Source organism: Athene noctua, chromosome 1 (assembly GCF_965140245.1).
Source record: "Athene noctua chromosome 1, bAthNoc1.hap1.1, whole genome shotgun sequence".
In the NCBI taxonomy this organism is placed as follows: Eukaryota; Metazoa; Chordata; class Aves; order Strigiformes; family Strigidae; genus Athene; species Athene noctua.
In genome coordinates, this window is record NC_134037.1 from 264,878,812 (window position 1) to 264,904,553 (window position 25,742).

The 25,742-nt window shown below is 48.6% G+C and overlaps 1 protein-coding gene across 1 annotated transcript in view; it reads right to left on the reverse strand.

Annotated features, from left to right (window-relative positions):
* The window catches only part of LOC141966758 (nuclear pore complex protein Nup98-Nup96-like), a 42,955-nt gene extending 17,355 nt beyond the window's left edge, over positions 1-25,600 (reverse strand). Inside the window, exons 1-20 of the mRNA XM_074919840.1 lie at positions 25,457-25,600; positions 21,907-22,010; positions 21,075-21,176; positions 20,699-20,878; positions 19,864-20,003; positions 18,679-18,786; positions 17,842-18,025; positions 16,306-16,466; positions 15,398-15,535; positions 14,775-14,862; positions 12,058-12,150; positions 11,509-11,649; positions 9,243-9,376; positions 6,742-6,929; positions 5,441-5,557; positions 3,687-3,991; positions 2,436-2,549; positions 1,592-1,730; positions 1,133-1,310; positions 633-797 (exon numbers count right to left, since the gene is read on the reverse strand). Coding sequence (XP_074775941.1) covers positions 633-797; positions 1,133-1,310; positions 1,592-1,730; positions 2,436-2,549; positions 3,687-3,991; positions 5,441-5,557; positions 6,742-6,929; positions 9,243-9,376; positions 11,509-11,649; positions 12,058-12,150; positions 14,775-14,862; positions 15,398-15,535; positions 16,306-16,466; positions 17,842-18,025; positions 18,679-18,786; positions 19,864-20,003; positions 20,699-20,878; positions 21,075-21,176; positions 21,907-21,979 — 2,748 coding nt within the window. The 5' untranslated portion in view covers positions 21,980-22,010; positions 25,457-25,600. The remainder of the gene's footprint in view (positions 1-632; positions 798-1,132; positions 1,311-1,591; positions 1,731-2,435; positions 2,550-3,686; positions 3,992-5,440; positions 5,558-6,741; positions 6,930-9,242; positions 9,377-11,508; positions 11,650-12,057; positions 12,151-14,774; positions 14,863-15,397; positions 15,536-16,305; positions 16,467-17,841; positions 18,026-18,678; positions 18,787-19,863; positions 20,004-20,698; positions 20,879-21,074; positions 21,177-21,906; positions 22,011-25,456) is intronic.
* Between the last annotated feature and the right edge of the window lie 142 nt (positions 25,601-25,742).

Consider the following 25,742-nt stretch of genomic DNA (forward strand, 5'->3'; position numbering starts at 1 on the left):
ATAAAATGTGAGGATTTGAGAGGTTTAAAGGGGTTACCAATGAACTGGCTGAAGTGCTACTTCCCTGGGTAAGACAGGGGTGTACTGCTGGGGATGTTTTACAGAGCTTTAGAAGCGGTCACATCCAACCAAATACATTTAAAAATCCAGCATATAACCAGCCTTAAAAAAGTAAGTTTTAATAAAAATAGAGCACATTCTTAAAATATGAAGCGTACAGTCTTGCGTACTACATGATGGTCAAGTCAAATTAACGCACGATGTCATTCTCAAGGCAGGCAGCACAAGGTGTTATAACTCTATAGCATATACTCGATATTCACAAAAAACAACTTTTTTTTCTGTAAGTGGGGCAAATATGCCAAACTCCATCTAGACCAGAAGTTAAACAAGAAACAAGGGCTTCAAGCCCTCCCATCCCCCACACATCCCCAGTATGAAATGTCAAGTGTCTTAAGGAAAAAGAACATGCAAACACTCAAGAGATCAGAACTACTACTAGTGCAAGTTTGTGTAAGGTTTTACTCTTCGGTTTCCAGGCTACTCCTTACTTCAACAACCCCTCCCTCGGCACCAGCTATTCTTCAAATTTCATTTTATTAATTCCCTTTTAGTCACTGTCCTCCTTCTACCTGAGACGGAGGCGTTGGCTTGCCGTTTAGGGTCATTTGCTGGGGCGGCAGATGCCCTGGGGGCGGTGCGGGCGCAGTTTTTAGCTTCTTTGCGTCCACTTTGGAAGGATGCTCTTCCTCTTCCTCATCTGAATCCTGCAAGCCATACTTGGAAAAGTGTGCCACCTGCGTAACGAGAAGGGCAAACAGGTCACAGCTCAGTTTTCAGGCAGCCGCTTGGGAAAGGTCCGAACAAGGAGCTGGGGTAAGCATCCACCCGACAGAGCTGGAACAAATTCAGTTTTTGGACAGACCAAGAACATCCGCCGTGGGCAGGTCTTTGGCCATCCAAGGAACTTCTGATCAGCTCGGTGAGGACAGTCTGCACCCAGCTGAAGGATGGGAGACACTTCACAGAAGCTGAGCGGAATTTTGGAATTACAAGTTCTAACTTGTAATTCTAACTTGGGAGTACTTCCAGTATGCCTGTAAGTCACTCTCCAGCTCGAGCAAAACGTTACCTTGAAGACCCAGGATCCAGTCTCTGGGCGGTATTCCTTGAATTGGGCGCCCTGCTTCCGAGACACAGACTCCAGTCTGCCTTCGTAATTCATCTCTGCCAGGCGTTCGGGGCTTTTGATCAGGCAACGAGATGTTTTATCTGTAGGCCAGACTCCATCTAAGGTAACTTCTGCTCGTCTGTTAAAGATGGGCAAAAGTGTAAGAGACAAGAAGGTTCAGAGCAAAGCTACTGGAGTACACACATAGGAGCTGAGCACTGAACACGGGGGCTCAAACCAGCTTTTAAACTCTATTTCTGGTTCAGAAACTTGCAAGTATCCAATAACTGTGTAATGCGGCAATGTGAGTGCACATCTCTGATTTAGATTTCTTGGGGGCCGCCTGCAAACGCAGTAGATTGTCAGTATTATAAAAAACACCCTTACTAGCCACTGTTCCCACACACATTTAAAAATTACCTGTTTAAACCTTCACCAATAGGGGGTTTCCTTTCATCGTCAGGGTAAACAATAACTTCTTTTCTACGGATATGTACAATGTCATCCAGATTTAAGTTAGTCAGATTTATGTCTCCTTCGAAGTAAATTGATCCATAACCTGCAAAACAAAACAAGCCATCCCAATTTGTCCACAGAGAATCTCAGGGCCAAGAACCCCACGACTGCTGTACTCCTCCTTTCCCCACCTCACCCCGGGCTCTGTCACCTCTCTGGAACAAGGTACAAGCGGCGACTCCTTCCCAGTGTGAAAATACTGAAGATGACTTTAGAGTCATTTCTTTTGCACAGAAAGCTTTTTGTTATCACTTGGCTATTCGTATTGCCAACACAAATATTAAGTGTGCCCTCAGCTTCGCAGCATATTTAGAAAAAGTGTTTTAAAAAAAATAGTATACACCATGTGATTTTTTTCTTTTTTAAAGTAAAAGCAGTAAAGAATAGAGTTTGGGCTGAAGGCTCTTCACTACAGCTCAGTCAACTTCAGCAGAGATAGCAACTAAGATCTGAAAACTCAGGTTTGCTTCAGTGCTCCAGCAAGTTTGTATTTTACAAGTTTTGTGTCAAAGAACAAGCAGCACCTCAACACCTGCAGGTGCTTTTGTTCTGTTCAGTCAGGCTTCTCAAGCCGCCCCGTAACACCAGCTGTTGGTGCCACCACGCTGAGACTTTACAAACCTTTGGCGCGAGTTGTGCATGGTGCAAGGGCACCATTCACAATCCTACCGAGGGCACGGCACTCAGATTTGGGTTCCGTGGCTGTAAAATCACTCTTCAAGCCCCTAGAAGAGCCGCCAGCACTTACCTCTGCGGCCGATGGTGAAGTCTGTCACAATACATTCGTTTCTGTCGTTGGTAAATCTGGCCAGCTCCTCCATGGACGGGATGGTGTAATAGCCAGCTCTCGTCAGAACAATTCCTACACCAGAAAATCCACTGAGAAGCAGGCTGACAGCAAGCTGTCAGCTTTAACATTTCCAGAGTTTCATTCCATTTCATTTTGCAAGCCTGAACTGAAGGTCCCAAATGAACTGAGAATCAGCACAACAAACCCAGAGAAATGAAACTGCCTGATTTCCACAGCCTTCAGAGGAAGTTCAGACGGTTGTTATGCCAGGTTCCTCCAGCCTAGCAATCTGTCAGGGATCAGTACGAGCGCAGGGAAAGGGAAAAATGCAACAGCAATGCCTGACAGAAACACTGTCCCAGCTTTAACAATCTGGGGGCTCAGGCACCTGCTGACCAAGATGCAGCATCTTTTACATTTAACAGCCTCCAATGACTTTTTTTTTAATCTATTAACCTGCCTAATGATCTTTAAAATTCACAAAAAACTTTTTGCACCTACAAAATGCCTGAAGGCCTTTCTTTTGAACATGACACCTACTAGTTTCATCAGATGCCACATATTACCTGAAAGGATGAACAAAGCTTTTCCTCTTCGCCTTCTCCAGATCACTCGTGAGTTTAAAAAACAAAACAAACCCTCTAACATACATCCCCACTTCAACAGCCGTAAAGTCTTAGTTAAGGGAAATGTACTCAAGACCTCTCATCACGTTTTCACACTTCTCCATCATTTCCAGTTTTACTAAACCCCGAGACTGAACTGAGAGGACTGAAAACACACGCACGACGGGTCTAGAGACACAACCATGTTCTATGTTCATTCCTGTCCTGGCAAACCCTACAGGGCAGTCTGAACGTGGGTAACTACCAGATGTTGGATTTCTAACTCTAAGATCTTGTTCCCGAATGACAGCCAACTCAGTCTACGACTGCAGAATACTTACAGATTGGGTCCTCCTCCTCCCTCTCATGCATCTCACCACCTCAATCTAATACAAAATTGGGTGATGAAATTTAACTGCTCATTGACTCGGCAGAAAAAGTTTCTACACTAGGTAGGAGACTGAAAAGCAAGATCTGTATTCTAAAGAGGAGGGAAGGGAAGAGAGGAAAAGCTGAGGGTCTAAAACAGCAAAAGAGAACTTTATTGAGGCATGCATGAAGAGCTGTCAGGAACTACACGCCCGCTGCCCATGCAGAGTCTAACCTGCAGGGTGCAGATGATGCAGAGTTTCGGGCTCCTCTTCGCGCTCATCCTGGAGGGAATCGTCATGAAACGAGGCATCTTCGCTGCTGCCTTCCACGCCATTCCGCAGGGCCGCCCGCATGTTCAGAGCCACAATGGTGTCGTCCACGTTGTTCTGGCGTCTCTGCACGGTGTTCTCTGGGCTCTGTGGGATGGGCTTGGCAATGGGGTTCGTGTAAAACCTCGTCACTTCATGAGGGTCCTCCTCCTCCTCTCGCTCACCATCCTGTCTGTGGTTTTCATCAGGAGGTACCGACAGAAAGAACCTGAAGAAATGAACAATAAAGTTGAATTATTTAGTTCTAAGGGACTTATGTCAACATTACAATTCTGCTGTCTTTTCACAGAGAAAGCAAACAGGACCACCACACAAACTGCAGAGTCAGCAGACTGAGGGAAGCGATTGCTCCCCTTCCCTCTGCCCTTGTTAGACACCCTCTGCCATTCTGCATCTAATCTGGGCTCCCACTAAGAGACAGTGGTTAAGACTGGGAGAGGGGTACCACGACAGTTGGGGGACTAAAGTACACGCCCTGTGAGCAGAGCTTGAGGGAACTGTGTTGCTCAGCCTGGCGAGAAGGTTTGCAGCGGGGTGTAATAGCAGCCTTCCAACAGCCCAGACAAAATTCAGGCTCTCCACAGATAGGTGTGGCAGAAGGGTGAGAAAAAAAGTAAAATTAAAACAAGGAAATCCATGAGAACAGAATTTCTATCCACAGAGGTTTGAGACTCCCCAACTGGGTGAAGTCCCCAACAACCAGGTCTGAATCCAGCACCGAGCCTGCGTGAGGAACAGAGACCTCCCCAGGTCACCTCCAACCAGAACGACTCAGTGACTCATGAACCAGACTGTCACAGACATTTGTGCCCAAAACACACACACTTTTAGAAGAATGGGATGATTAAGTCTTGCAGGCACCGTGATCAAATCAAACTTGAGGACGCTCCAGTGACAGTCGGTCCAAAACTCCAGCTTCAGGGAGCTGCCTGCTGTGCCTGACTGCTGGCACCACAGGCAAACGCCTCTGCCCCGTTATGAAATGCCCAGGTCAGGACTAAGGTGATCAGAAACAAGGTTCCCCCTCCCATAATCACTTCTTCTAGTTGCTTTAAATAAAATCAAAATGGTGAGCTGGTCAAAAATTTTTCCAGCCTCTGATTAAAAAAAAAAATAAAAAAAGAGTTCATCTGAAATACAGCCACAGGTTTTTAGAGGAAGTCAGTATTCAGGCATCTGGGGGGAAGAGATTGCCTTAGAGAGTCCTCATTTTAGCATGTAGAGAACACACGGCCTTAGAGATTCCTCCTTTTAATATGTAGGAAACACTATTATGAGATATTTGGATCAGTGGAGCCTCCCTGCAGTTCCCACGTTCCTGAGGACTAAGCAGGAGAAGTTCTTCTCACCTCCAGGTCAGGTTTATCGCTTCCTCAAGAAATAAACGGCCTCGTTTCTTGCTACAGGGAATGAAGAGAAAATATCCAGAAAAGAGGTCATTCCTCTCTGAACTCCTCATTTTGGATGGATACCACCGGTATGTGACCACACAGGAAGAATATACAGCTTAAGAGGAAATGAATCTCACAATAGGTCAAGTCGCTTCCAATAAACAGCTAAGACAACATCCCTGAAAATAACCACCTATTCTATTAAAAATAATTTAGAGACAAGCATAACCAGTTTGCATAAACACCTGCACGATGACTCAACATACCGATCTCCATTCTCTGGATACTCCGAAGGAGAAGCCAGGTCTTCATTTTCTCGATTAACAGGTGAGAAGAGATTGCTACTGTTGAGATTCTTCAAAACCAGCTTTTTGATGCTCTTCCTAAGTAAAACACCAGAGAGAAATTTGCATATATCCACTGCATAAATCTGTATTTTGTGTTAATTCACATGCTCCAGGGGCCAGGAACCAGCTGTGCGACCTGTTCCCACATATCAAGTGTTCTGTAAGAGCACTGCAGGAGCTGAGGTATAAAAACCCTTCTAAGAATTCAATTCAAGGCTTTGGTTTGAGTAAGAATGAAACCCGCAAGTTATTGAAAGCTTCAAAACCCAAGTTCAGTAAAGCACAGAATTGTTTTACAAAACAGCTTCTCCCGCAGAAGCACAGAATCCTGCAGAGGAACTCTGGCCCACGGATGCCAGGGGTTCTTCACTCCAGGGCCCCTTCAGGAGCAAGTCCAGGGCTAGGCTAGGGCTCGCTGCCCGCAGGCTGGAGATCACTGAACATCAGCACTTACACTCAGTCACCTGAGTACCCCTCTGCTCCGATTTTTTGTTCATTTGGTGTTTTTCAATAAAACACCTGAGTAATTCTTACCCCGTTCTCTCCCAGGGAACAGATGGTTCAGGCTAAATTAAAGACAAACCAAGTTCACCCAAGTCACTAAGTGTTTTTAAAAAAGCCTATGCTTAGAAGTACTTTCAAGGACTGATGCATCCTTCTCCAAACATTTTTTGTTGTTGTTGTTAACTAAACGCCAAAGCTTTCCAAACCCCTTTTCAATTCAATTGCCACCGGTGCTCTTGAAGACTGAACCCAAAAGCTTCAGCAGGGCAGACCCGTGGCAGCACTGTTCCCTTCTCACAAACACCTGTGCGTCTGAACCAGAACCAGTGCCGGGCTATGAAAACGTCAGAAATCTGCCTTCTTCATACCGGTGCGTTAGCAAACCCAGCGACACTTCTCCTTCAGAAGGAGGAAGTATGACACCCTACGGGCTCTCCTCATAACATTCCTGCTTGACTTCACAGAAGCTTTGCTCTGATCACAGGCTGATCTCATTTTACAGCTTATTTGGCCTTCACAGTTTAAGCTGATCATTTCCACCTCCTCTACAGAAAATATTTCTATTCAAATGTTACACAAAAACTGTTACTGCTATTCATACTTGAACCAGGTCACAAAACAGTCACAAAAGTTAGGACTCTATACAGTTTACTTCATCTGATCCGAAGATTCTCGCACCACCTCCTCCCTCCAACATACACAAAAGAAAAACTAACTTTGGCATGAATGCACCATTGGACAGGGATGGCTCGTCATCGTCAAGACCGTCAAAGAGATGAGATTTAGCAGAGCCAGCTGACTGCAGGGCCTTCGGCCGCACTCTGGTCGCTGGACGCGGAGTCAGTTTGTAGTGGGTGGGTGTTGTTAAGGCCTTCTGAGCTGCTGGGTTAGTTGGTTTCAGCCTCTGAAACAAAAAGATGAAGAATTGCAGTTTTCATGGCAGTTACTGTAAGGGTTTGTGGAGGGTGAGAGCACCTGCTTGAAGGCTCTCCAGTCAAGGACCTTTTCACAGAATTATCGAGGTTGGAAAAGCCCTTGAAGATCATCCAGTCCAGCCATTAGCCTCACACTGACCGTTCTCAACTACAGAAAAACACAAAGGGGATAAAGGGGAAGCAACAAACAAAACCAGAGACCGAAAGCTGGTTCACAACAGGCAGCGGAAACACCACTGAAGACCAAAAGTCTCCAACCAACTCACTGATGGGCCCTTAAGCAGCTGCAGGCAGAGCTTTGGGGAGGGGCACCCTGGATACAAGGGAGGCTCCACAGAGAGACCTGGATAGATCGGATCGGTGCCAACGTCAGCGGGATGGGCTTCAACAAGGGCAAGTGCCAGGTCCTGCCCTTGGGCCACCACAACCCCCTGCGTGGCTACAGGCTCGGGGAGGGGTGGCTGGAGCTGTCTGGGGGAGAAGGGTCTGGGGGTTCTCACTGACCAGCACCTGAACAGGAGCCAGCAGCGTGCCCGGGGGCCAAGAAAGCCAACGGCCTCCTGGCTTGGATCAGCACCGGTGTGACCAGCAGGAGCAGGGAGGTGACAGTCCCCCTGTGCTCGGCACTGGGGGGGCCACACCTGGAGGGTTGTGTCCAGGTTTGGGCACCTCAATCCCAGAGAGATCTGGAGGGGCTGGAGCGAGGGCAGAGGAGGGCAACGAGGCTGGGGAAGGGCTGGAGAATCAATCCTGTGAGGAGGCAGGGCAGGAGCTGGGAGTGTTCAGGGTGAGGAGGAGGAGGCTGAGGGGAGCCCTCATCCCTCTCTGCAGCTCCTGACAGGACATTGCAGAGAGGCTGGGGCTGGGCTCTGCTCCCAGGGGATCAGGGACAGGACAAGAGGGAACGGCTGGAAACTGCCCCAGGGGAGGCTCAGGCTGGGCAGGAGGAGAAAATGTTTCCCAGCAAGAGTGGTCCGAGAGTGGAACAGGCTGCCCAGGGAGGGGGGAGTCCCCATCCCTGGGGGGGTTTCAGGGCCGTTGGGATGAGCTGTGGGGGATGTGGGGTAGGGGAGAACTTTGTAGAGTCAGGCTGAGGGTTGGACTCGCTGATCCCGAGGTGCTTTTCCAACCTGAAGGATTTGGTGACCTCCTGTCCAGGCTGAGTGAATCTGGGGACAGCTACTGGGGTCTCACAGGGGGGTGTGGGCACTCCAAGGGGAAGCCTCAGTGCCTGGAGCAGGTGAAGGTCTGTGCTCCAGCCCCTGGGATGGGACCAGTGTGTGCCCCAGGTGTATCTACTGGGGGTGGACTGGGGTGAGCGAAGGTGTCTGCAACATCCACAGAACCTCCATCGCCCCAGACCTCAAGTGTAGGGGGTGTCCATGTGGAATTCACTGGCAAGCTTCAAGCTGGACTAGCACACAAGGAGGGGGGCCTGGGTCCCAGCAGGGATACGGGAGAGGCAGAAGGCTTGTGCTGGTGTTGAGGGACCTGTGAGTACAAGGTGCTTGTGAAATGAGTGAGCACATGCATCTTTCTGCAGCACCAGGCTAAACCAGCCTGCGCTGGGGAGCGGGTAAGAGGGCTCATGACCTGGGCAGGGCTGTGGGATGGACAGAGGGGCCACACTAATGCCAGAGGGGTCCACAAATGTGAGTCTAGAGAGTGTGACCACGTGTGCTTTCACCAGGGAACTTCAACTCTTATCAGCCAAAGAGGAGGGAGGGGAGGTGGCTCTATACAGATAAGTTTTACGGGAGCCCTGGTAGCGTTACGCGTGGGCGCTGCTGAAGGCAGAGCCTGCTCTGCAGCCGTGCGGCCAGCTGTGCTGGTGGGCTCTGTGCTGGGCAGGAGTCATCTCTAGTCCCTGGAATGCACCGTTTAGAACCTCCCTTAACACTTAAAAAGAAAGTCTGAAAAGCATTTGTTTTGTTGTCTTTTAAAACAAACCAACAGGGACTATCATAAGAGATGTCATGAGCAAAGCTCAAGCTAAGCACTAAAAATATTCCATGCACAGACAATTACCCATCTTTATTCTCAGCCAGCAGCAGTGAGCATAAAACACCAAAGCCAAGGCTCTGATGTAGTCAAAAGCAGTAAAAAAGCCACAGGATAAGCAGTTTGTGTCCTGGGGAGCAGAAAAAGCCACTGCACCAGTATGAGCGTACAGATGGCAACTTGCTTTGCTGCTCACTGCGTACTTACGTGAAGACAGCGAGCACAGAACTTGAATTCAAGTCATTTGAAATTCACTCAAAGTGAGTTTATTGTGCACTTACCTCTTCTTTCTTCTTTGGGTCTGACATGGGGTTTCTGAAGAGTGGAGAATCTCCAAAGGGGGAGTAAGTCAGGCTATTGAGGTGCTGCTGAAGGACGGCTTGCTGGGCAGCTGATGCATTTGGGTCTGTCAGCGCTATAAAAAGAAAATAATTTTTGAGGTTTAGCGATTTTACTAATAGAACCGAGGTAGGTAGCACAGACACCTCTCCAATCAGAGGATCTCCTCACAGGAATCCAAATTTCTACACAAACTGCAGCATTCCTTTCCCCTGCTTTTCAGTTGCCATTTCTGCAGCAGTCTCAAGGAATAAATCAGATTATTCCTTCGTTAGAATCTGCAACCACCTTCAGTAAGTTTTTATCTGTGAAAAGCTGAGGACATGGAGAGCTACAGATCAGCAGAATGAGCCTGGCCTGCCAAAACCTTTCACTCATACATCTGACTTCTGAAATATCTTTTAAAGAACAAAAGAAAGATCTGTGATGCTGTTTTGATATTCTTGCTACCGCAATCAAACTTACAGATCTAGAGCCCCCTCTACAACAACAGCCTCTTAATTTTGTCTGTCTTCTAGCATCTAATTTTAACTCCCATTAAAATAAGTGTTCACACTATTAAGTGCCTCAAGCAAACTAAAGCAGCTTAATTCTAAGAAAAACAGATTGAATCTGTGCATTCCCAAAGAACACCACAACCATTCTGAGAAACAATGGTTTACATCAAGGGAGATCCAAGCACAAGAAATACAGATGTATGATGGAAGCAAGACAGAAATATATAAAATGTGACTGCAACACACCCAGTATTTCATCATGATGAGAACATAACTCCCCTCAACCACATTCTACCTGTCGTAACTAGTATAGAAGTTACTTTCAGGGGTGCTCCTAGGAGCAGCGAGGCTGGAGGCACCTCTGAAGGTCACCTTTCTCCTAGCCCCCTGCTCAAACAGGGCCACCTGCGCCAGGGCTGGGGCAGCCTCACGGTGAGAAGCGTTTCCTGATGCCCAGAGGGACCCTCCCGTGTTCCAGCCTGCGCCCAGGGCCTCTGCTGCCGGCACTGGGCACTGCTGGGAAGGGCCTGGCTCCGTCCTCTTGGCCCCCTCCCTGCAGTACAGGGGTGGGACCCCCTGAGCCACCTCCTGCTGCAGCCCAGGACGCCCTCGGCCACCTCTGCGCCCCCCAGGCCCGTCCCTGCCGGCTGCTTTCCATCGGCCCCGGCGGGTGCTGGTGCCTGCGCCCGTCCCTGCCCGGGGCAGGACTCGGCACTTGTTGAACTTCACGAGGCTCCCGCCAGCCCATTTCTCCAGCCCACCCAGGTGTCTCTGCATGGCAACGTGACCCTCAGGCCCATCAGCCACCCCTACACCTCTTCTGTCACTTCGAGAAGCCCTCTCCTTGTTGCCTTTGACATCCCTGGCCACATTCAGGTCCAGCTGGGCGTTGGCTTTCCTATACCCATCCCTGCATGCTCAGACAACGTTTCTGAATTCCTCCCAGACTACCTGCTCCTGTCCGTGCCTCCTTTAAGACTCCTTTTTGTGTTGGAGCTTTGCTGGGACCCGTTGCTTTACCTGACTTCACACTCAGTGGGATGGAACACTCCTGAGCTCAGAGGAGGAGATCCTTGAACATCCTCCAGTTTTCTCGGGCCTGTCTTCCCAGTGTCATATACCACATGAGTGTGTCACTGTTCCCCTGCCCCAAATTTAAAACCATTTTCCTGAAATGGCAGCCTCAGGGGCCATTCAAAGTGCTCACATCTGCTAAACAAGGGGAACGCTGCTGGACGTGGCAGATGTTTTCACTTACAAAATGGCAGCGCGAGTGCCTGAAGCTGAAGACTCTTCGTTTCCCCAGCAGCGCAGCATAGCTGTTAATTAAGTCCCTCTAGCCATCCTATCAGGAAACACTGGAGAAGCTAAGCCTACACTGCTCCTTTTTTTCTGTAAGCACCTACTGTTGCTGCCCCAAATTCAATGATGGGAACTACGTCAGTAATCTTGAAGACAAAGCTCCAAAATAGCTGCAACTATTAGCAATTAGCAATGGTAAGCAACTCTGAATTACTTAAAAATATATACATAGAATTAGCAAAACCAGATGTTATTAACGTGGTCTGCACTGCTACTGAGGACAGAAGTGGCCTCAGACACTCGAACATTTTTTCCCCTCCGAAGCACTGGGGCGGGATGTGCTCCTGTGATCGGGCACATCTGAAACAAAGGAGGAAGCAGCAATTGGGATGCGGGTGACGGTACTTACCCACAGCAGGCTGAGGGGCTCCAAAGCCCAGAGTAGCTGTTGATGTATTGAACCCTGGTGCTCCAAACGCTCCTGTTCCCAGCGTTCCCCCGAGTTTAGGCTGGGTGTTCCCAAATAAAGAAGTCTGTCCCGCCCCAAGAGCTGTGGCAGGAGAGATGACCAACATTTACAAGACCGCAACAAACTTACAAGCTAATTTAGCCCGCGACAAAGAATCAATTATTGATTAAATTCCAAGAAACATTTAACACGTTCATGAACGCTGCAGGCACTCAAGACTCGATGAGAAGCCTTGAACACAGAGGACACCAGTTTTCTGAGCCACTGCCCACCCCGTAAGCAGCGCCGCCTGCCATTTCTGAAAGGTCACTACTTAGCATCGTGTTAGCAAGCTCTGCCTGCCTCCGATTTGAGGCTGAGATTCAAGGCTTCAGGCTAAAACATCTACAGCCTTTACACAGAGTTAGGAAGTAATACCAAGGCTGTATTTTCACTGAAGTTTGAGGACTGTGCTTAGGCTGACGCGGAATAAGCTGATAAACCATGTACCTGTTCCAAACCCTGTTCCAAGTCCGGTTCCCAGAGTCCCAGTTGCAGGCTTATTTCCAAACAAACTATTTCCAGCAGTGTTGGCACCAAAACCTTCAAGAACAGAAGCAGTAGCTCGTTAATCTAACAGTATCAGAGATGAAATTAAAAACGCGGTTTTAAATGAATAAGCATCACCAGCTCAGAGACAGCCCTGCCACAGCTAAGGTCAAATCTGACACAACAGTCCAAGGTAAACTGGCAAGGAGGGATGTCAGTGGTAAAAAAAAAAAGTATTTTGAGTTATGAACATAATACTGAAAGCATCAGTACAGGAAAATACTGCTTTGACTTCTTAAGCTTTTCAATTTGATACAAACTTCAGAGTTTTACTGAAAGACAGAACAAACATGATGCCGCATCCAGCAACAGAATAAAATGTATTAAGTTTCCTCAACTGCCTGGAAGGAACAAATCCCATTTTATACTGTTTATACCACACACGCACGTCTCTGATCCTCGCCCACAAAGCAGGTAACAACTCGGATTTGTACAAGAACACTGTTCAAAGACACACCTCTAATTGTAACTAAGTACAACCCAAATCTAACATGAGCCAGATCAGTTTTTAAACAGAAACTTTGAAGCCATCCTATGGCTGGTGAGTATGCAAAGACAGAATTTAACAAGAAAACTGCAGTCGTGGACCAACAGCAGAATCACCTCAGAACCAAACTCCATTTTTCCTATAAGCTGTACCACTGCGAGTAATGCAGGCAAATAAAACCACAGTGCAGCAGTCTGGGTCACGACCAAACCATGTCACCACACCAAGGTGGCTGTGAAGATCTCGGAGAACACCAGCCCAAGGGACCTGGAAGTGACTGTCACAAACACTGTGATAACAGTTCGCCCAAGGCTGCTCACCACAATGACACTGCACTTGCGGAGCTGCTGCCCTGGCAGCCAGAATTTACCATTTCTTCCCTCTGTTCTGACAGGCTAGTTGCATTTTTTACTTGATTGCTGATATTAAAATATAAAAACCACCAAAGGACAGGTCAGGATCTAACCCCACTCCTGCTCCCTTTCAGGAATACAGTTTGCTTACTCTGAGTGAAGGAAAAAAAAACAAAGCAGATTTCAACAGAAGTGCAGCGAAGGAAGCCTGTCATTTACTTGAGCTGTCACTGCCCCTTTCTCCTGCTCAACCACACGCTCAGTCCACACCAGCTCTCTCACAGCAGCATCAGAGGCCAACATTAACACCAGACCCAGTTCTTCAGGACTTCGATCCTTCACACCATAAAGCACATCACCAGCTACCAGTGAAGCCAGAACTGTTCCCTTTCACCCTCACTCCAGTACAAGATCTTCTTGTCCCTGCCATAAGGCTACAGGTATCACTGTGGTTTTACCCCATTTCCTCCAGCTCTCCTTTGCCTCCTTAGAGTGTATCATTAGTAAATGTGCAATGACACCAAGTGCAGCGGGAGCGTCGATCTGCGTGAGGACAGGGAGGCTCCACAGAGAGACCTGGACAGATCGGATCGGTGCCAACGCCAGCGGGATGGGCTTCAACAAGGGCAAGTGCCAGGTCCTGCCCTTGGGCCACCACAACCCCCTGCGTGGCTACAGGCTCGGGGAGGGGTGGCTGGAGCTGTCTGGGGGAGAAGGGTCTGGGGGTTCTCACTGACCAGCACCTGAACAGGAGCCAGCAGCGTGCCCGGGGGCCAAGAAAGCCAACGGCCTCCTGGCTTGGATCAGCACTGGTGTGACCAGCAGGAGCAGGGAGGTGACAGTCCCCCTGTGCTCGGCACTGGGGGGGCCACACCTGGAGGGTTGTGTCCAGGTTTGGGCACCTCAACCCGAGAGAGATCTGGAGGGGCTGGAGCGAGGGCAGAGGAGGGCAACGAGGCTGGGGAAGGGCTGGAGAATCAATCCTGTGAGGAGGCAGGGCAGGAGCTGGGAGTGTTCAGGGTGAGGAGGAGGAGGCTGAGGGGAGCCCTCATCCCTCTCTGCAGCTCCTGACAGGACATTGCAGAGAGGCTGGGGCTGGGCTCTGCTCCCAGGGGATCAGGGACAGGACAAGAGGGAACGGCTGGAAACTGCCACAGGGGAGGGTCAGGCTGGGCAGGAGGAGAAAATGTTTCCCAGCAAGAGTGGTCCGAGAGTGGAACAGGCTGCCCAGGGAGGGGGGAGTCCCCATCCCTGGGGGGGTTTCAGGGCCGTTGGGATGAGCTGTGGGGGATGTGGGGTAGGGGAGAACTTTGTAGAGTCAGGCTGAGGGTTGGACTCGATGATCCCGAGGGGCTTTTCCAACCTGAAGGGTTCGGGGATTCTGTGATTTGCAACCAGAGTGCATGTGCAGCCTCTTAAACCCCTACATTGTATGAATTCTTTGAGTTCAAGAGTTGTCAGCTACAGGTTACAGCCTCCCTTAAGCACTCACTGAACGAGCAGTACTTTTACTCAGCTACCTCCCTTCTCGAGCCAGGGAGTACACCAAGAGGAAAGGTGCAGAACAGCACCCAAGATGTTTCCCTGCAGCAACCTGCATCAGAAGCACAGCTTACCCGAGAATCTTAACATTCACAATCATTTCGCAGGTGCTATTCAGCAGCCAGGTGTGTGGTATATGCAGTATAGCTTTAAGTGACTGAAATCCCACTTTTTTTAACATGTACCAAAATGAGAAGTGTTTGTATGGGTTTCTAAAGTCAGGGTTGGTTTGTTACCAAAGAGGCCGCCGCCAGTGGTTGTTCCAAACGAGGGAGCGCTGGTCGTGGTGGTTCCAAATCCAGCAGGTTTGTTACCAAACAGGGTCTGAAAAGAAGAAAACATGAATTTCTAAACCTGACAGACTAAAGCAGAACTAACACCAAGCACAACTCGGAGCACACAACCCAGACTCCCAAGAGGGGTGTGTTATTCGCAAGCCGCATGCACTAGTACATGGCAAGCACCTTCTGGAAACAACTATTTTCACTCAATTAAAAACAAAAAGACTAAATATTACAAATCTAATTCATTCTCAGTTAAGTCATCATCACAATTTTCAACACCATGCCGAGGCATCCCCAGCAACAAACAGGCAGCGAGATGTTCCCTCTCTCTTACTATCTTCTATCACTCAACTCCTGACTTGCTAAAAAAATTTCTACAACATTAGTTTTATTACACATGCTTCTACCCTTCAGTTTACACAAAACCACACTATTTTTGCATCATGGGCATCTTAACTCTTAAAACAAAGCGACTTTCCTGGAGGCCAAAACCCAGGAACAGGATTCTGAGCTATTTGGTTTTATTTTCCTTTCTCATTTTATTCATCTTTTTTATTATTAAGGTACAGACATACCGAACCGCCAACACCAAATCCTGTGTTGGCTTGTCCAAAAAGGCCAGTTCCGGTTCCAAATCCAGTACCAGCATTTGTATTGGCAGCTGTCCCAAAAAGGCCTCCAGGCTGCGAGGGCTGGGTTACCCCAAAGAGACCCTACAAACAGGAACTAGGTTAAGAGAACACTGCAGAGCTTTTCGGAGCCGAGCGCTGACGATAACAGAACACACAGTCAGTTAAGAACATGGTGCTACAACATCACCCCTCTTACTGGGGGAAGAAGGTGGGTGAAAAGCATTTCAGAAGCTTTACTCGCTCTCTGAGAAATAGCAACAAAAAGGAAATTAAAAATAAAGTCAGAGAGTTTATGCCCCAAGCTTAAAAAGATATTGAAATTTCCTCATCACTTTGAGTGAGGGAGATGGGAAAGAAACATTTCACAGGGTTTTCCGGGAGAAGTCACCACGTATTCAGAGAGAACACAGAATATCTGGAGCCAAAGCCCCTAGCTAGGCAACAGGTTACAGCTATGTAGCACGTCTCCGTCCAAAGAGCCCACGAATGCTGCCCAGTAGTCACCAGAAAGTACAGAATTGTTAATGAATTCCCACAGAATGTTAATAATGGAATTATATTATCTGAACGTGATCAGAAGTACTTGAATTGATAGAGAGCAGACTGCTTCAAGAAGGGAATGGGAAAAGTGACTTGTTAAAAGCTGTATTGCTGTCCACTTATGAATGAAAAACTTTGACTGGCAAGAAGCTGCTAGCTCAGCCAGCGGTGTTCAAAGCTCTGCAGCCCCGTTTTATGAAGCTGTACTACAATCTGAGGAAGATCTAAATCTCTGTATCCCAACCTCCTGCGTCTGGCTGGAGTAGCTACCCACAATTCACACATTTAAGGGTTCAAACGATTTATCTTACCATTGTGTTCGTGTTCGGCTGCCCTAGAGTGGTATTCCCAAAAGAAAAGCCAGTGTTCTGCGTTGTTGTGGCTTGACCAAATGGTTTGTTGAACAGACTTGTAGTTTGAGACTGCTGACCAAAAAGCCCCCCTGTTGTTCCTGTTCCAAAGCCAGTCGTACCTACAACACAAACACACTGGTTAGAAAACCCTCGAGTATGTATCCAAACCCACTGCACTTCCACCCTCGATTCAAACAGGAGAAAAGATGTTTTTTCTCTGTCCCAACAGAACAGCAAAACCTCAGCGTCGTCAGCACAGGTATTGCACCGGGTCCTCCCTGTCCCGCAGCCAGCGGGAGCACAACACCCGAGCACAACCAGCAAGTTTCCCTCACGGACAGAGCTGACCAGAAAGGCACCAGCTTTCATACGACCCGGTTGGTCTCCACTGTGCAAAGCAAATCGTGCCACGAGGGCCTGGGAAGAGCTCGCTGGGCACGACACGGGCAGGCAGCAGCTCAGCTCCAAAACCCGCACAACTCCCGCTGCAGAAACTTCTACCTCACCTTCAACACCGGCCCCCTTTTCCTCCCCGAAGGAGGAGGGCTGTTTACGTGTGGTAAAAAAGCTATAAAAACATAGACCAGAGCTTCTGCTCCTCCTCACGCTGATCTTTCTCGAGGACAGCAGCTCAGCTCAACCCACCCAAGTCTCAAGCAAGCCCAGGTTAAGCCCAGCAGTGCCCGTTGTTAAGAACAGACACAATCCTAACCCAGGAGTAGAGCCTTTCTTACAGCAGGTAGTTGCTTCTGTTCCTCCAGACCGCAGGATTTTGATCTTCTGTTCACAGTAACTCCACAAAAAGACAAATACTCACTCACTTTTAGATTATCAGAAGCTAATAAAATCTGTGAGCTTTTCAGCACTATTTTACACTAAGTTCAAAAAGGTGCACTAACTGGTTGGCACAAATGACCTGCAACCACACATTTATGTAAATTAATTACTTTATACCTTTTACTTTCTGAGCAATGATGCCAAAACAGACAACGTGGAACCAGGACAACACAACATATAAGCAAGCCCACATCCCAACCCTGATCCACTGTGGAGAAAAGCTCCACAAAATCTAGTTAAGCTACTATAAATTAACTTGTCCAGTTGCAGGGAATTTATGTTTGCTCATTAGCAGAAGCAGAATCTTGACTCCACCATGAACCGCCTGATGCCATCACCCTGCTGATCACTGCCACCACTCTGGTGGTTTTACTCCAAATCGTTTTACCCACCCGTGGGAACTAGCTGGCTTCCTCACAGAGCCAGCTGCCCTAACCAACTGGCTTCCGCAGAACCTGGGGGATGTGGAGGAAGTCTGCAACCCCTGCAGAGTAAACAAATTTCTACAGCGAAGAATCCGATTATGGCATGTTGGTAATGCAACTAGTAAAATTTGGAGCTCAGAGCAGCATTTCCTCGTCTTTTTTAATGACAGAATTTTAAACAGCTCAACAGACTATTTGCATGTAGTAATGACAGGGGACAGGCAGTACTTACTGGTTCCAAAAGCAGTTTTATTCTGTCCATACGAAAAGCCCGTATTAGTAGTAGAAGAGCCAAAAAGTCCCGTAGCTGTACTTGACGTAGCAGTGGAAGACCCAAACAAGCCTGCAGCTGCTCCTGCTCCTACAGGATTTGAGGGCCCTTTCCTATTTGCCTGGTAGTCTTCCAAACGCAGCTCCTAGTAAAGGGAAATCCAGTTCTTTACACGTTGTTTTACACAGGGTAGGGTCAGAACAGTGTCATTAGCATGTTCACACAGCCCTCTAGCCAACTCCAGGATGAGGACATCAAGGAAAGCTGTAACGCCTCGATTTTTAAAATGGACACCATAGACAGGACCTAAACTTAGACGTAGCTCTGCAGTTCACGCCTGGGCTTCAGTTTTACTTCTCAGAGCTTTTTCAGATCTTTTGAGTAGAAGACCTGTTTTGAAGTCTCAGCTCAGTCAACCCAAATGGAAAGGCTTCAGGGTTAAATGTTTGGGAACACCAGTTTTTATTAAATATCTGAGTTTTGTACAAGATTCTACCATTATCTCATCAGTGTAGGATCACTCCTGACAGGAGCTCTCACCCTGGTGGTATAGAGCGAGATGGAATTCCAGCTCTTCCAAAACTGCAGTGTTAAGCATTTAAAAACAAATGTGATTAATACGATGATGCATTAAGTGTTTTACTTGATACGTCTCTTCTGCGAGCAATGCAGATATCGAAGGTTGTACTGGCATTAATGAGCACAGAAGGTACTTATTACAGTCAAAAAACCTTCTACTAAACCCCTGCTAAGGAACAGCCAAACAAGGGAAGCACGTCTGAACACTCATCGACTGACCTCGAGAGATTTGCTTTCGTATTCCTTCATAGCTGTAATGCACTGGTGCTTGGTATTGATGTTGGTGCTAACTCCAGATTTTACCATAGTATCCGTACCGGTTGGTGGCTGCAAGATGTTACAATATCAAATTTAAAATCCAAACAGACTTTTGTTAATACAATTAGTGCTCTGGGCTGATGCTGTTAAAACCTAAATTCAGCACAGGACCTGAAGCGGGGTGTTAGTGTCACCTGGGCAGTGCTGGCCTCACCCAGCGGCGAGGCACGTTCGGTAGCAATCAGCAGTGGAATTTACCCCCGTGACACTCAAAACACAGCACAGCTATTTTTCAGTTTCACTTTAAAAGCAGTTTACGTAAATCTGTGATCCAAATGCCCTGGCAACGTGTGGGTCTCATTATCCCCCGTTTTTTAAATCGCACTGTGGAAGTAGGGCCTCCACGGCGCTCCAACCGCCCAAGCTAACGTCACAGTTCTGCCTACATCCCATAATAGTCTTGGTCTGTTAAATCAGCTCAGTCTAGATGTGAAGAGGGCTGACACTGGCAGGAGCCAGTATTTGGGAAAGAGGCAGCCTCTCCCCAGCAGATACCAGTTACCCCTTTTCCACAACGGTTTCTTTTCCTGGCCGTCCCCTGGTTTCAACTGCCACGGGACTTGTGTTATTCAACCCTTTCCTAAAAGGGAACTCACCCAGCAAACACAGGGGATCAGTCCTCACGTTGTACTTTACATTCCCAAAGTCAAGCTGTCTTATAAGAGAACTAAACTTATTCTGTCCCAATCCAGGATGTCTTTAACCCTCACTGCTGTTAGTGCTGCTCACCCTGGATTCGGTGGCACTTCCTACCTTCCTGAGAGGGCTCCATTTTAAAAGCTGCTTTACAACAGCTGTGAGCCTAGTAAGTCTGGAGAGGGCCTTACTCCCCAGCGTTTAAGAAGTTTGTCAAATTCAGAATGAAAAAAAAAAAAGTCTAGTCCTTCAGAGTTAATTATCCACCCTATTCCCCCCACAACAGTTCCGCTAAAGGGGATGTTTTCAAATCATCTCAGGACACTGCACACTTGCGTGTGAGCTGCTCATTTTTTCAGCTCAGTGACCAAGACACTACACAAATAACTCCAAAACACAATGCTTCCTACATCAAACAGGCTTGATCAAGAAAGGAAAGCTAGAACTTACGTTGAACTTAATGGTCGTGCCAGTTGGAGCAGCTGTAAAACTAGTTGGGCCAAAAAGAGAGCCAGACGTACTCCCAAAAGGATTGGAAGTAGTGTTCGTGGTTCCAAAGAGACCCCCACTGCTGGTACTGGTTCCAAAATCTGAAAAATAAAAATAAAAGCATCAGTACTACAACAAACCTGAACTTTAAAACTTAAACCCCAATATTTTGTTCAAATTACAAAATAGTTCGGAAGCGGAAGAAATGGCTAGAAAAAAAAATAATTATAGCAGTGCTGGAAACCAATAGTCTGCTCATGCAATATTCTGCTGTAAAAGTCTGCCCCCAACTCATCACCCCAGGGAACACCAGAATAACCACGGCAGCCACTTCGTTCTACTCCCGACAACGCTAAGAAAATGATGTGCAAAAGGGAATCGGGGAGGTTTCTTTTTTCTTCTCAGAGGGATCTTCAAGCAGTTGCTTCTGGTTCGGGGAATTAGGGCAGACTTCAAGAGGCATTTCAAGCATTCTAGTGCCAGAAGCAAAACCAGTAACTGCTCTACAACAGCAGAATAAAAAGCTAAAATCAAGCAGCGCTAAAAGAGATTTAAGAATAGAAAATGCCATCCGACCACCTTTTTCAACTTAACACCCACTAGAACAGCAGGTCCAGGTTTTGCAGCACACCAGGCTCACTCCTGGCTACCACGGCCCACAATAACATCACTATATCCCCTTCAGGAGACAAAGCCACCAAAGCTGGGGCCAGGTCCACACGTACGCCCAGAGTTCAGCGCTTCTCAACCCGAGAAAAGAAGCAACGCTCAAGAGACACACAGCACTTCTACTCACTTCCAAAGCCAGCTGGCTTATTCTGGGCAAAAGCATTATTTTGGGATGAGAAGAGGCCTCCACCAGTGCTGGTCGTTCCAAAGAGGCTGTTTGATGTCCCCGTTGATGTTCCAAAGCCAAAGCCAGTGCTTGTGGAGGAGGTGGCTGGTTGATTAAAGGTGGTCGAGCCAAATAACCCTCCTGAAGACAGAAACAGACCAATCGTCATTTGCAACCATCAGTTCCTTGGTTTGTTTTTGTTTGTTTGGGTTTTTGTTACTTTTGTTGACAGTTGCTTGGGTTTGGTTTTTTTCCCCCCTTTTCCTTCCCCTCCACCTTTTTTCACAACATCCTTCTTCCGGGACTGTGTTCCACTCCGACCCTAAGCCAGCCATACCCGGTTTTGTCTGTGTGCTCCCAAAGAGGCCCCCAGTACTGCTGTTCGACCCAAAGGCTGATGTTCCAAACGCTCCTCCGCTGGTAGCGCCAAAGCCAGCATCTGAAAAAAAACAGCACTTAGAACGGGGTTCCACCTAAACCAAACACGTACTAGAACACTAAACGCTGCCACCGCCTCTTTAGCTTCCCAAAAGAAGTTTGTGCATCGCCGCCGCTACACCAGCGGCCGGGATACGTGAAGTGCTACAATTAATACAGAGCTCTCGAAGCAAGAGGCTACAATATCTGAGTCAGCCACTTCTACAGAATGTAAAAACACTGGAAGCTGATCTTCTCACTCCTTGGTTCAGGAGCAATATAAACAGAACTATTGCCTTTCCTTCCTAATGAACAGGGCACACAGACCAGTGCACAGTCTGCTTTAATGGCTAAAACCTCACTCACTGGGGTATTCACAACGTGCATCTCCAGAAGACACTCCTCGGATTACGGGCTTTTCCCTTCCAAGTTTTCCCAGCATATTCCAGTCCTGACTGAAAAAATTCTTTCCCCCCACCCTGGCAAGATGGCCTTGAGCTAACCATCTGCGTTTCCACTCCTTTTAAAAACAGAAGCTTCAAGGACTGTATGTGGCATCCTGGTATCTACCCAAATTAAAGGGTTAGTGGAGAAGCCCAGAGCTCCTGAACCCGACTCACTGCAAAGCGAGCGAGCTGGACAGCCCAGCAGCATCCAACTCCAGCCCACACCATGAGCCGCCACCCCTGTTTGACCCTCTGGCTGCACCTCCAGGAAAAAACCTGAAAGGTCAGCGTCAGTGTATGACTTACTTTGACCAAAAGTTGAGCTTGTCCCAAAGCCAGTGCTGCCTCCAAATGGAGTTCCGAAGGATTTGTTAAACATTTTCAGGATGTATCAGGATATTCCCCTAAACCTGGAAAGAAGAATTCAGCTTTTATTTAAAGATTATCTTGCAAACTCATTCCTCATCCTCCTCGTTGTTGATGTGAGCAATCTAATTTGAGTAATTAAGCCATAAAACGCATGACAGCATGTTTAAGTCACACTAAGCAATTTGAAAGTCAGAACCCTAAATGGGGTAAGAACACAAATGCTTTAGTGACATCACAAGTAAGCTGCCTTCCACCCTTAATTATGGCTAGATTTTCTGTACGCCTTACAGACTGAAAACACTAATAAATTCAACTACTCCCCTGATCTGTGCGTTCAACAAAACCCTCTAGAACATCTAACACTAACAGCACTTCCCACACCTCTTCCTACCCCGTTTGATGCACGCTGGGCAAGGCAGACTCGTTTGTGCTCAGCCATCCCGACGCCTGGAAGATGTTCCAAGGCCGGAAGGCTTCCGAGAAGGCGCACGGGGCTCCGCACAGGGCTGAGCTGCACTTCAACCCTACTTGCCAACTCCTTCAAACAAGAGAAGTGGAAACGCACTGCACCAGAATTACAGGAATACACCTTCCATCTGCTTCCCATCAACTGCTCACGGGGCTGCACCGGGAATTTAACTTTCTAAAAGTTGTTTTTAAACACTTGTTTGGGGCAGTTTTACCCCATTTAGGCAGAGGCCCCATTTATCTTTACAACACCCATCGTTTTAGACACATTTAGTAATGCAACCTCCCTCCAATCTCTTCAAGGACAAACACATTGTTACAGCTTTTTTTCAACAAAAGCAAACAAGCTAAAATAAAATCATGACAGATCCTTAGCTATACTCCAGAGAAACCTGTAGTCTTTTTCTGTACTGGGGCTAACACCTGTTAGCTCCACCACTGAAAATGCCAATATTATCCAGAAAAAAAAAATAATCTACTGTTGGCAGCATTAGCTAATCCACGGCCATGCAGAACTAATAAGTTTAGAAAACTCTAAGACACAGCTCATACCGAGGAGATTTACAAAACTACCACGTTAGGGTAACACTGTTTTATGTAACAGCACACTAACTTTGAGCATTTTGGCATTTTTTTTTTAACTCCGTTTAGGTTTTCCAGGACGCTCAACATCCAGGATAGCAATAAACTCCTATCAGGTATTCTCTGGTTGCAACAGGTTACTCAAAACCTTTACCCCTGCCCAGATTTGACAGCCTCTCTAGAGGTCCCCAATTCCAACCCCTTTTAGATCCTCCTAACCCAAAGGAAGCATACACTGCGGCCCCGCACAGCCCCTCCAGAGCAAAATCACTAAATCTATCTGCCCATCCATGAAATACCTAAGTATTTATTTTCCCAAAACCCCGTACCACCTCTTCTAGGAACAGCCAAATCTGGATTTTGAGCCGTCGTAGCTACCCACAGCTCTGCAGCCATCCACCCCAACACTACCGGAGACTAAAACAGGGAAGAGCCAAGCAGTAGCTGACACTTACATTAAAGAGTAACTCAAAAGATGCTTTGGGTAATAGTCAACTATTCAGAACAGCAGGTATGTCACGATTTTGTGGTGTTAAGAGTCTGCCCACTCACACATGCAAGTCGTTATTGACTTTCTTATGCCCACTGAGAGTATTTTAAATAAAAAAAAAGATTCTGATATCTAAGAAAGAAAAAGCTGATCTGACACACTGTCAGAGCACCCCAAGCCCAGAGCTGCCTCCTGGAAGAGCACGCTGCCTGCCTCACAACAGGCTCTTTCCGCAGGACCAGGGGCTGCATCCCCCCCCGTGCCACGCACACCCCCAGCTGCACCTCCAACTCTCCCTTAAGCACCTCACCTTGGCGGTGCCACACCTGCTTTTTATTTTCCAGCAGGACCTGGCTTTGCATCACAGGACAAATCGCTGAGCCACCTCCAGTTCACTCCCTCAAAATCCATCCTTTCTGCTCCAGCACGACTGTACGCAGCTTCCGAGAACATCCATCACCCCCCACCCGCCTCCCAATACCCCACGCTTCACGACTTGCTCTCCCTTATGCTACACCCCACCTATAAGGATGCCTTCAAAACCCTACCTATTCTTTTACACTTGTAAGATAAATTTTATCCCAATGCCTGATGCAAGCACACTGCTTGAACTCTACACACCCACCTCAGCCACATTCTTCTCCATTTCCATAAGCTATTTTTGGTCACATTGCCCCAAAGCAAGTCTTCCCGAAGGCCAGCTACAAAGGGTCCACAGAGTTTTCGGTTCTTGTTTAATCCTGTTACTCTAAACCCTACCTGCAATTCATAAAACACCTCCCCCTTTCGCTGCTCCCCTGGTTTATGCCACTGCTTTTCCCAAGTCAGCACACTGAGGGGTTTTTAAATACCAACTTTCATTACAGAAAAAATCTGAAGTGTTATTTTCTAATATGCAAAGAAGTTATTAACAGATTTCACCCTCCTGTGGGGTTTGAAGCTTTGTTTTCCCTTGACACCCACCCGTCCTTACCTACCAACCCTCAGGTTCAGCCACAACACAACGTGAGCTTGAAGCGGTCACCGATGCCACGGACACACCGCAGCCCCTTCAACCCAGGCAGACGCTGCTGGCAGACCCCGGGCTCACAACTGCACACAGAAACCGCTGTGTTAACCAAACGGGCTCTGAGCTGTGCCATGAAAGCCCACTGAGAGCCCCTGACTGCAGGAACACCAGCAGCAGCTGAGAACTGAAGAACTACCGGAGCAGGATTCACAGGAGTTGGGGATTTTTTATGCAGCAGTCCTCTCCCACTCGCTGAGCGCCATCCCCAGCCGAAGAGGAGCCATCCCCTCACTCCTGGCGGGCTCTAATTACGGTTTTACAATAATATTACATAAACCTCCACCCACATCCAAAGAAGGCAACTAATTCATTAACATAACTTTAAATAACTCTCCCGATAGCTAGCCTGTACGTCCCCGGAGACAGGCCCGCCGTTGTCCCGGGATTTCACCAGGCACACCACGCCGCTTCCCGCGTCCTCCCCCCAGCAAAGCCCCCCCGAGCGTTACCGGCTCTCCTGCCGCCATCACTCCCAGCCCGTGTCCCCCTCCTCGCTCCCCTTCTCCTGAACACCCCGGGACCTCTTCCAGAACCCGATACCAGAAACGGAAACCACGGAAAGCCCCCGAGCACGGGGGAGAGGGCGGCAGGAGCCCGTTCCCCAAGCCCGCGGGGACACCGCTCCCCAAAAAAGGAGCAGGCGGAGCGGGGCCCGCGGGCTCCCACGCGCCCCCTTCCCCCGCGGCTCCCCCCGCGCTGAACGCTCACCCTCAGCTCTCCCTCCCGCTCCGGGCCTCTCAAACCGGGGCCACCCCACCCCCGCCAACCTCCCGCGGGCGCAGGCCGGCCCGGTTTCCCGGAGCGCCGCTACGAACACAAAGGCCGCGAGGCGCCCCCCACCCCCGCCCGCTGCGCCCCCTCCCCGCCCCGCTGCTCACCGCCGGCGCCCAGGGGAGGGCGGGCAGGGCGGGCAGCGCGGGCCGGGCCGGGCCGGGCCGGGCCTCACCGCTCCGCTCCCGCGGTGCCGCCGCGCAGGGGGAGGGGAGCTGCGTCACACCCGCTCCGCTCCGCGCGCTCCCAGCCGCCCCCGCGCGCGGCGCCGCCGCCCGCCCCACAGGCCAACCCCGCCCCCGCGCGCCCGGCGCTGATTGGCCGCCGCCTTTTGAAAGCGAGGCGGCTCCCGCCCCTCGGGGTACGGGAGGATGTTTCTCGCTGATTGGGCGA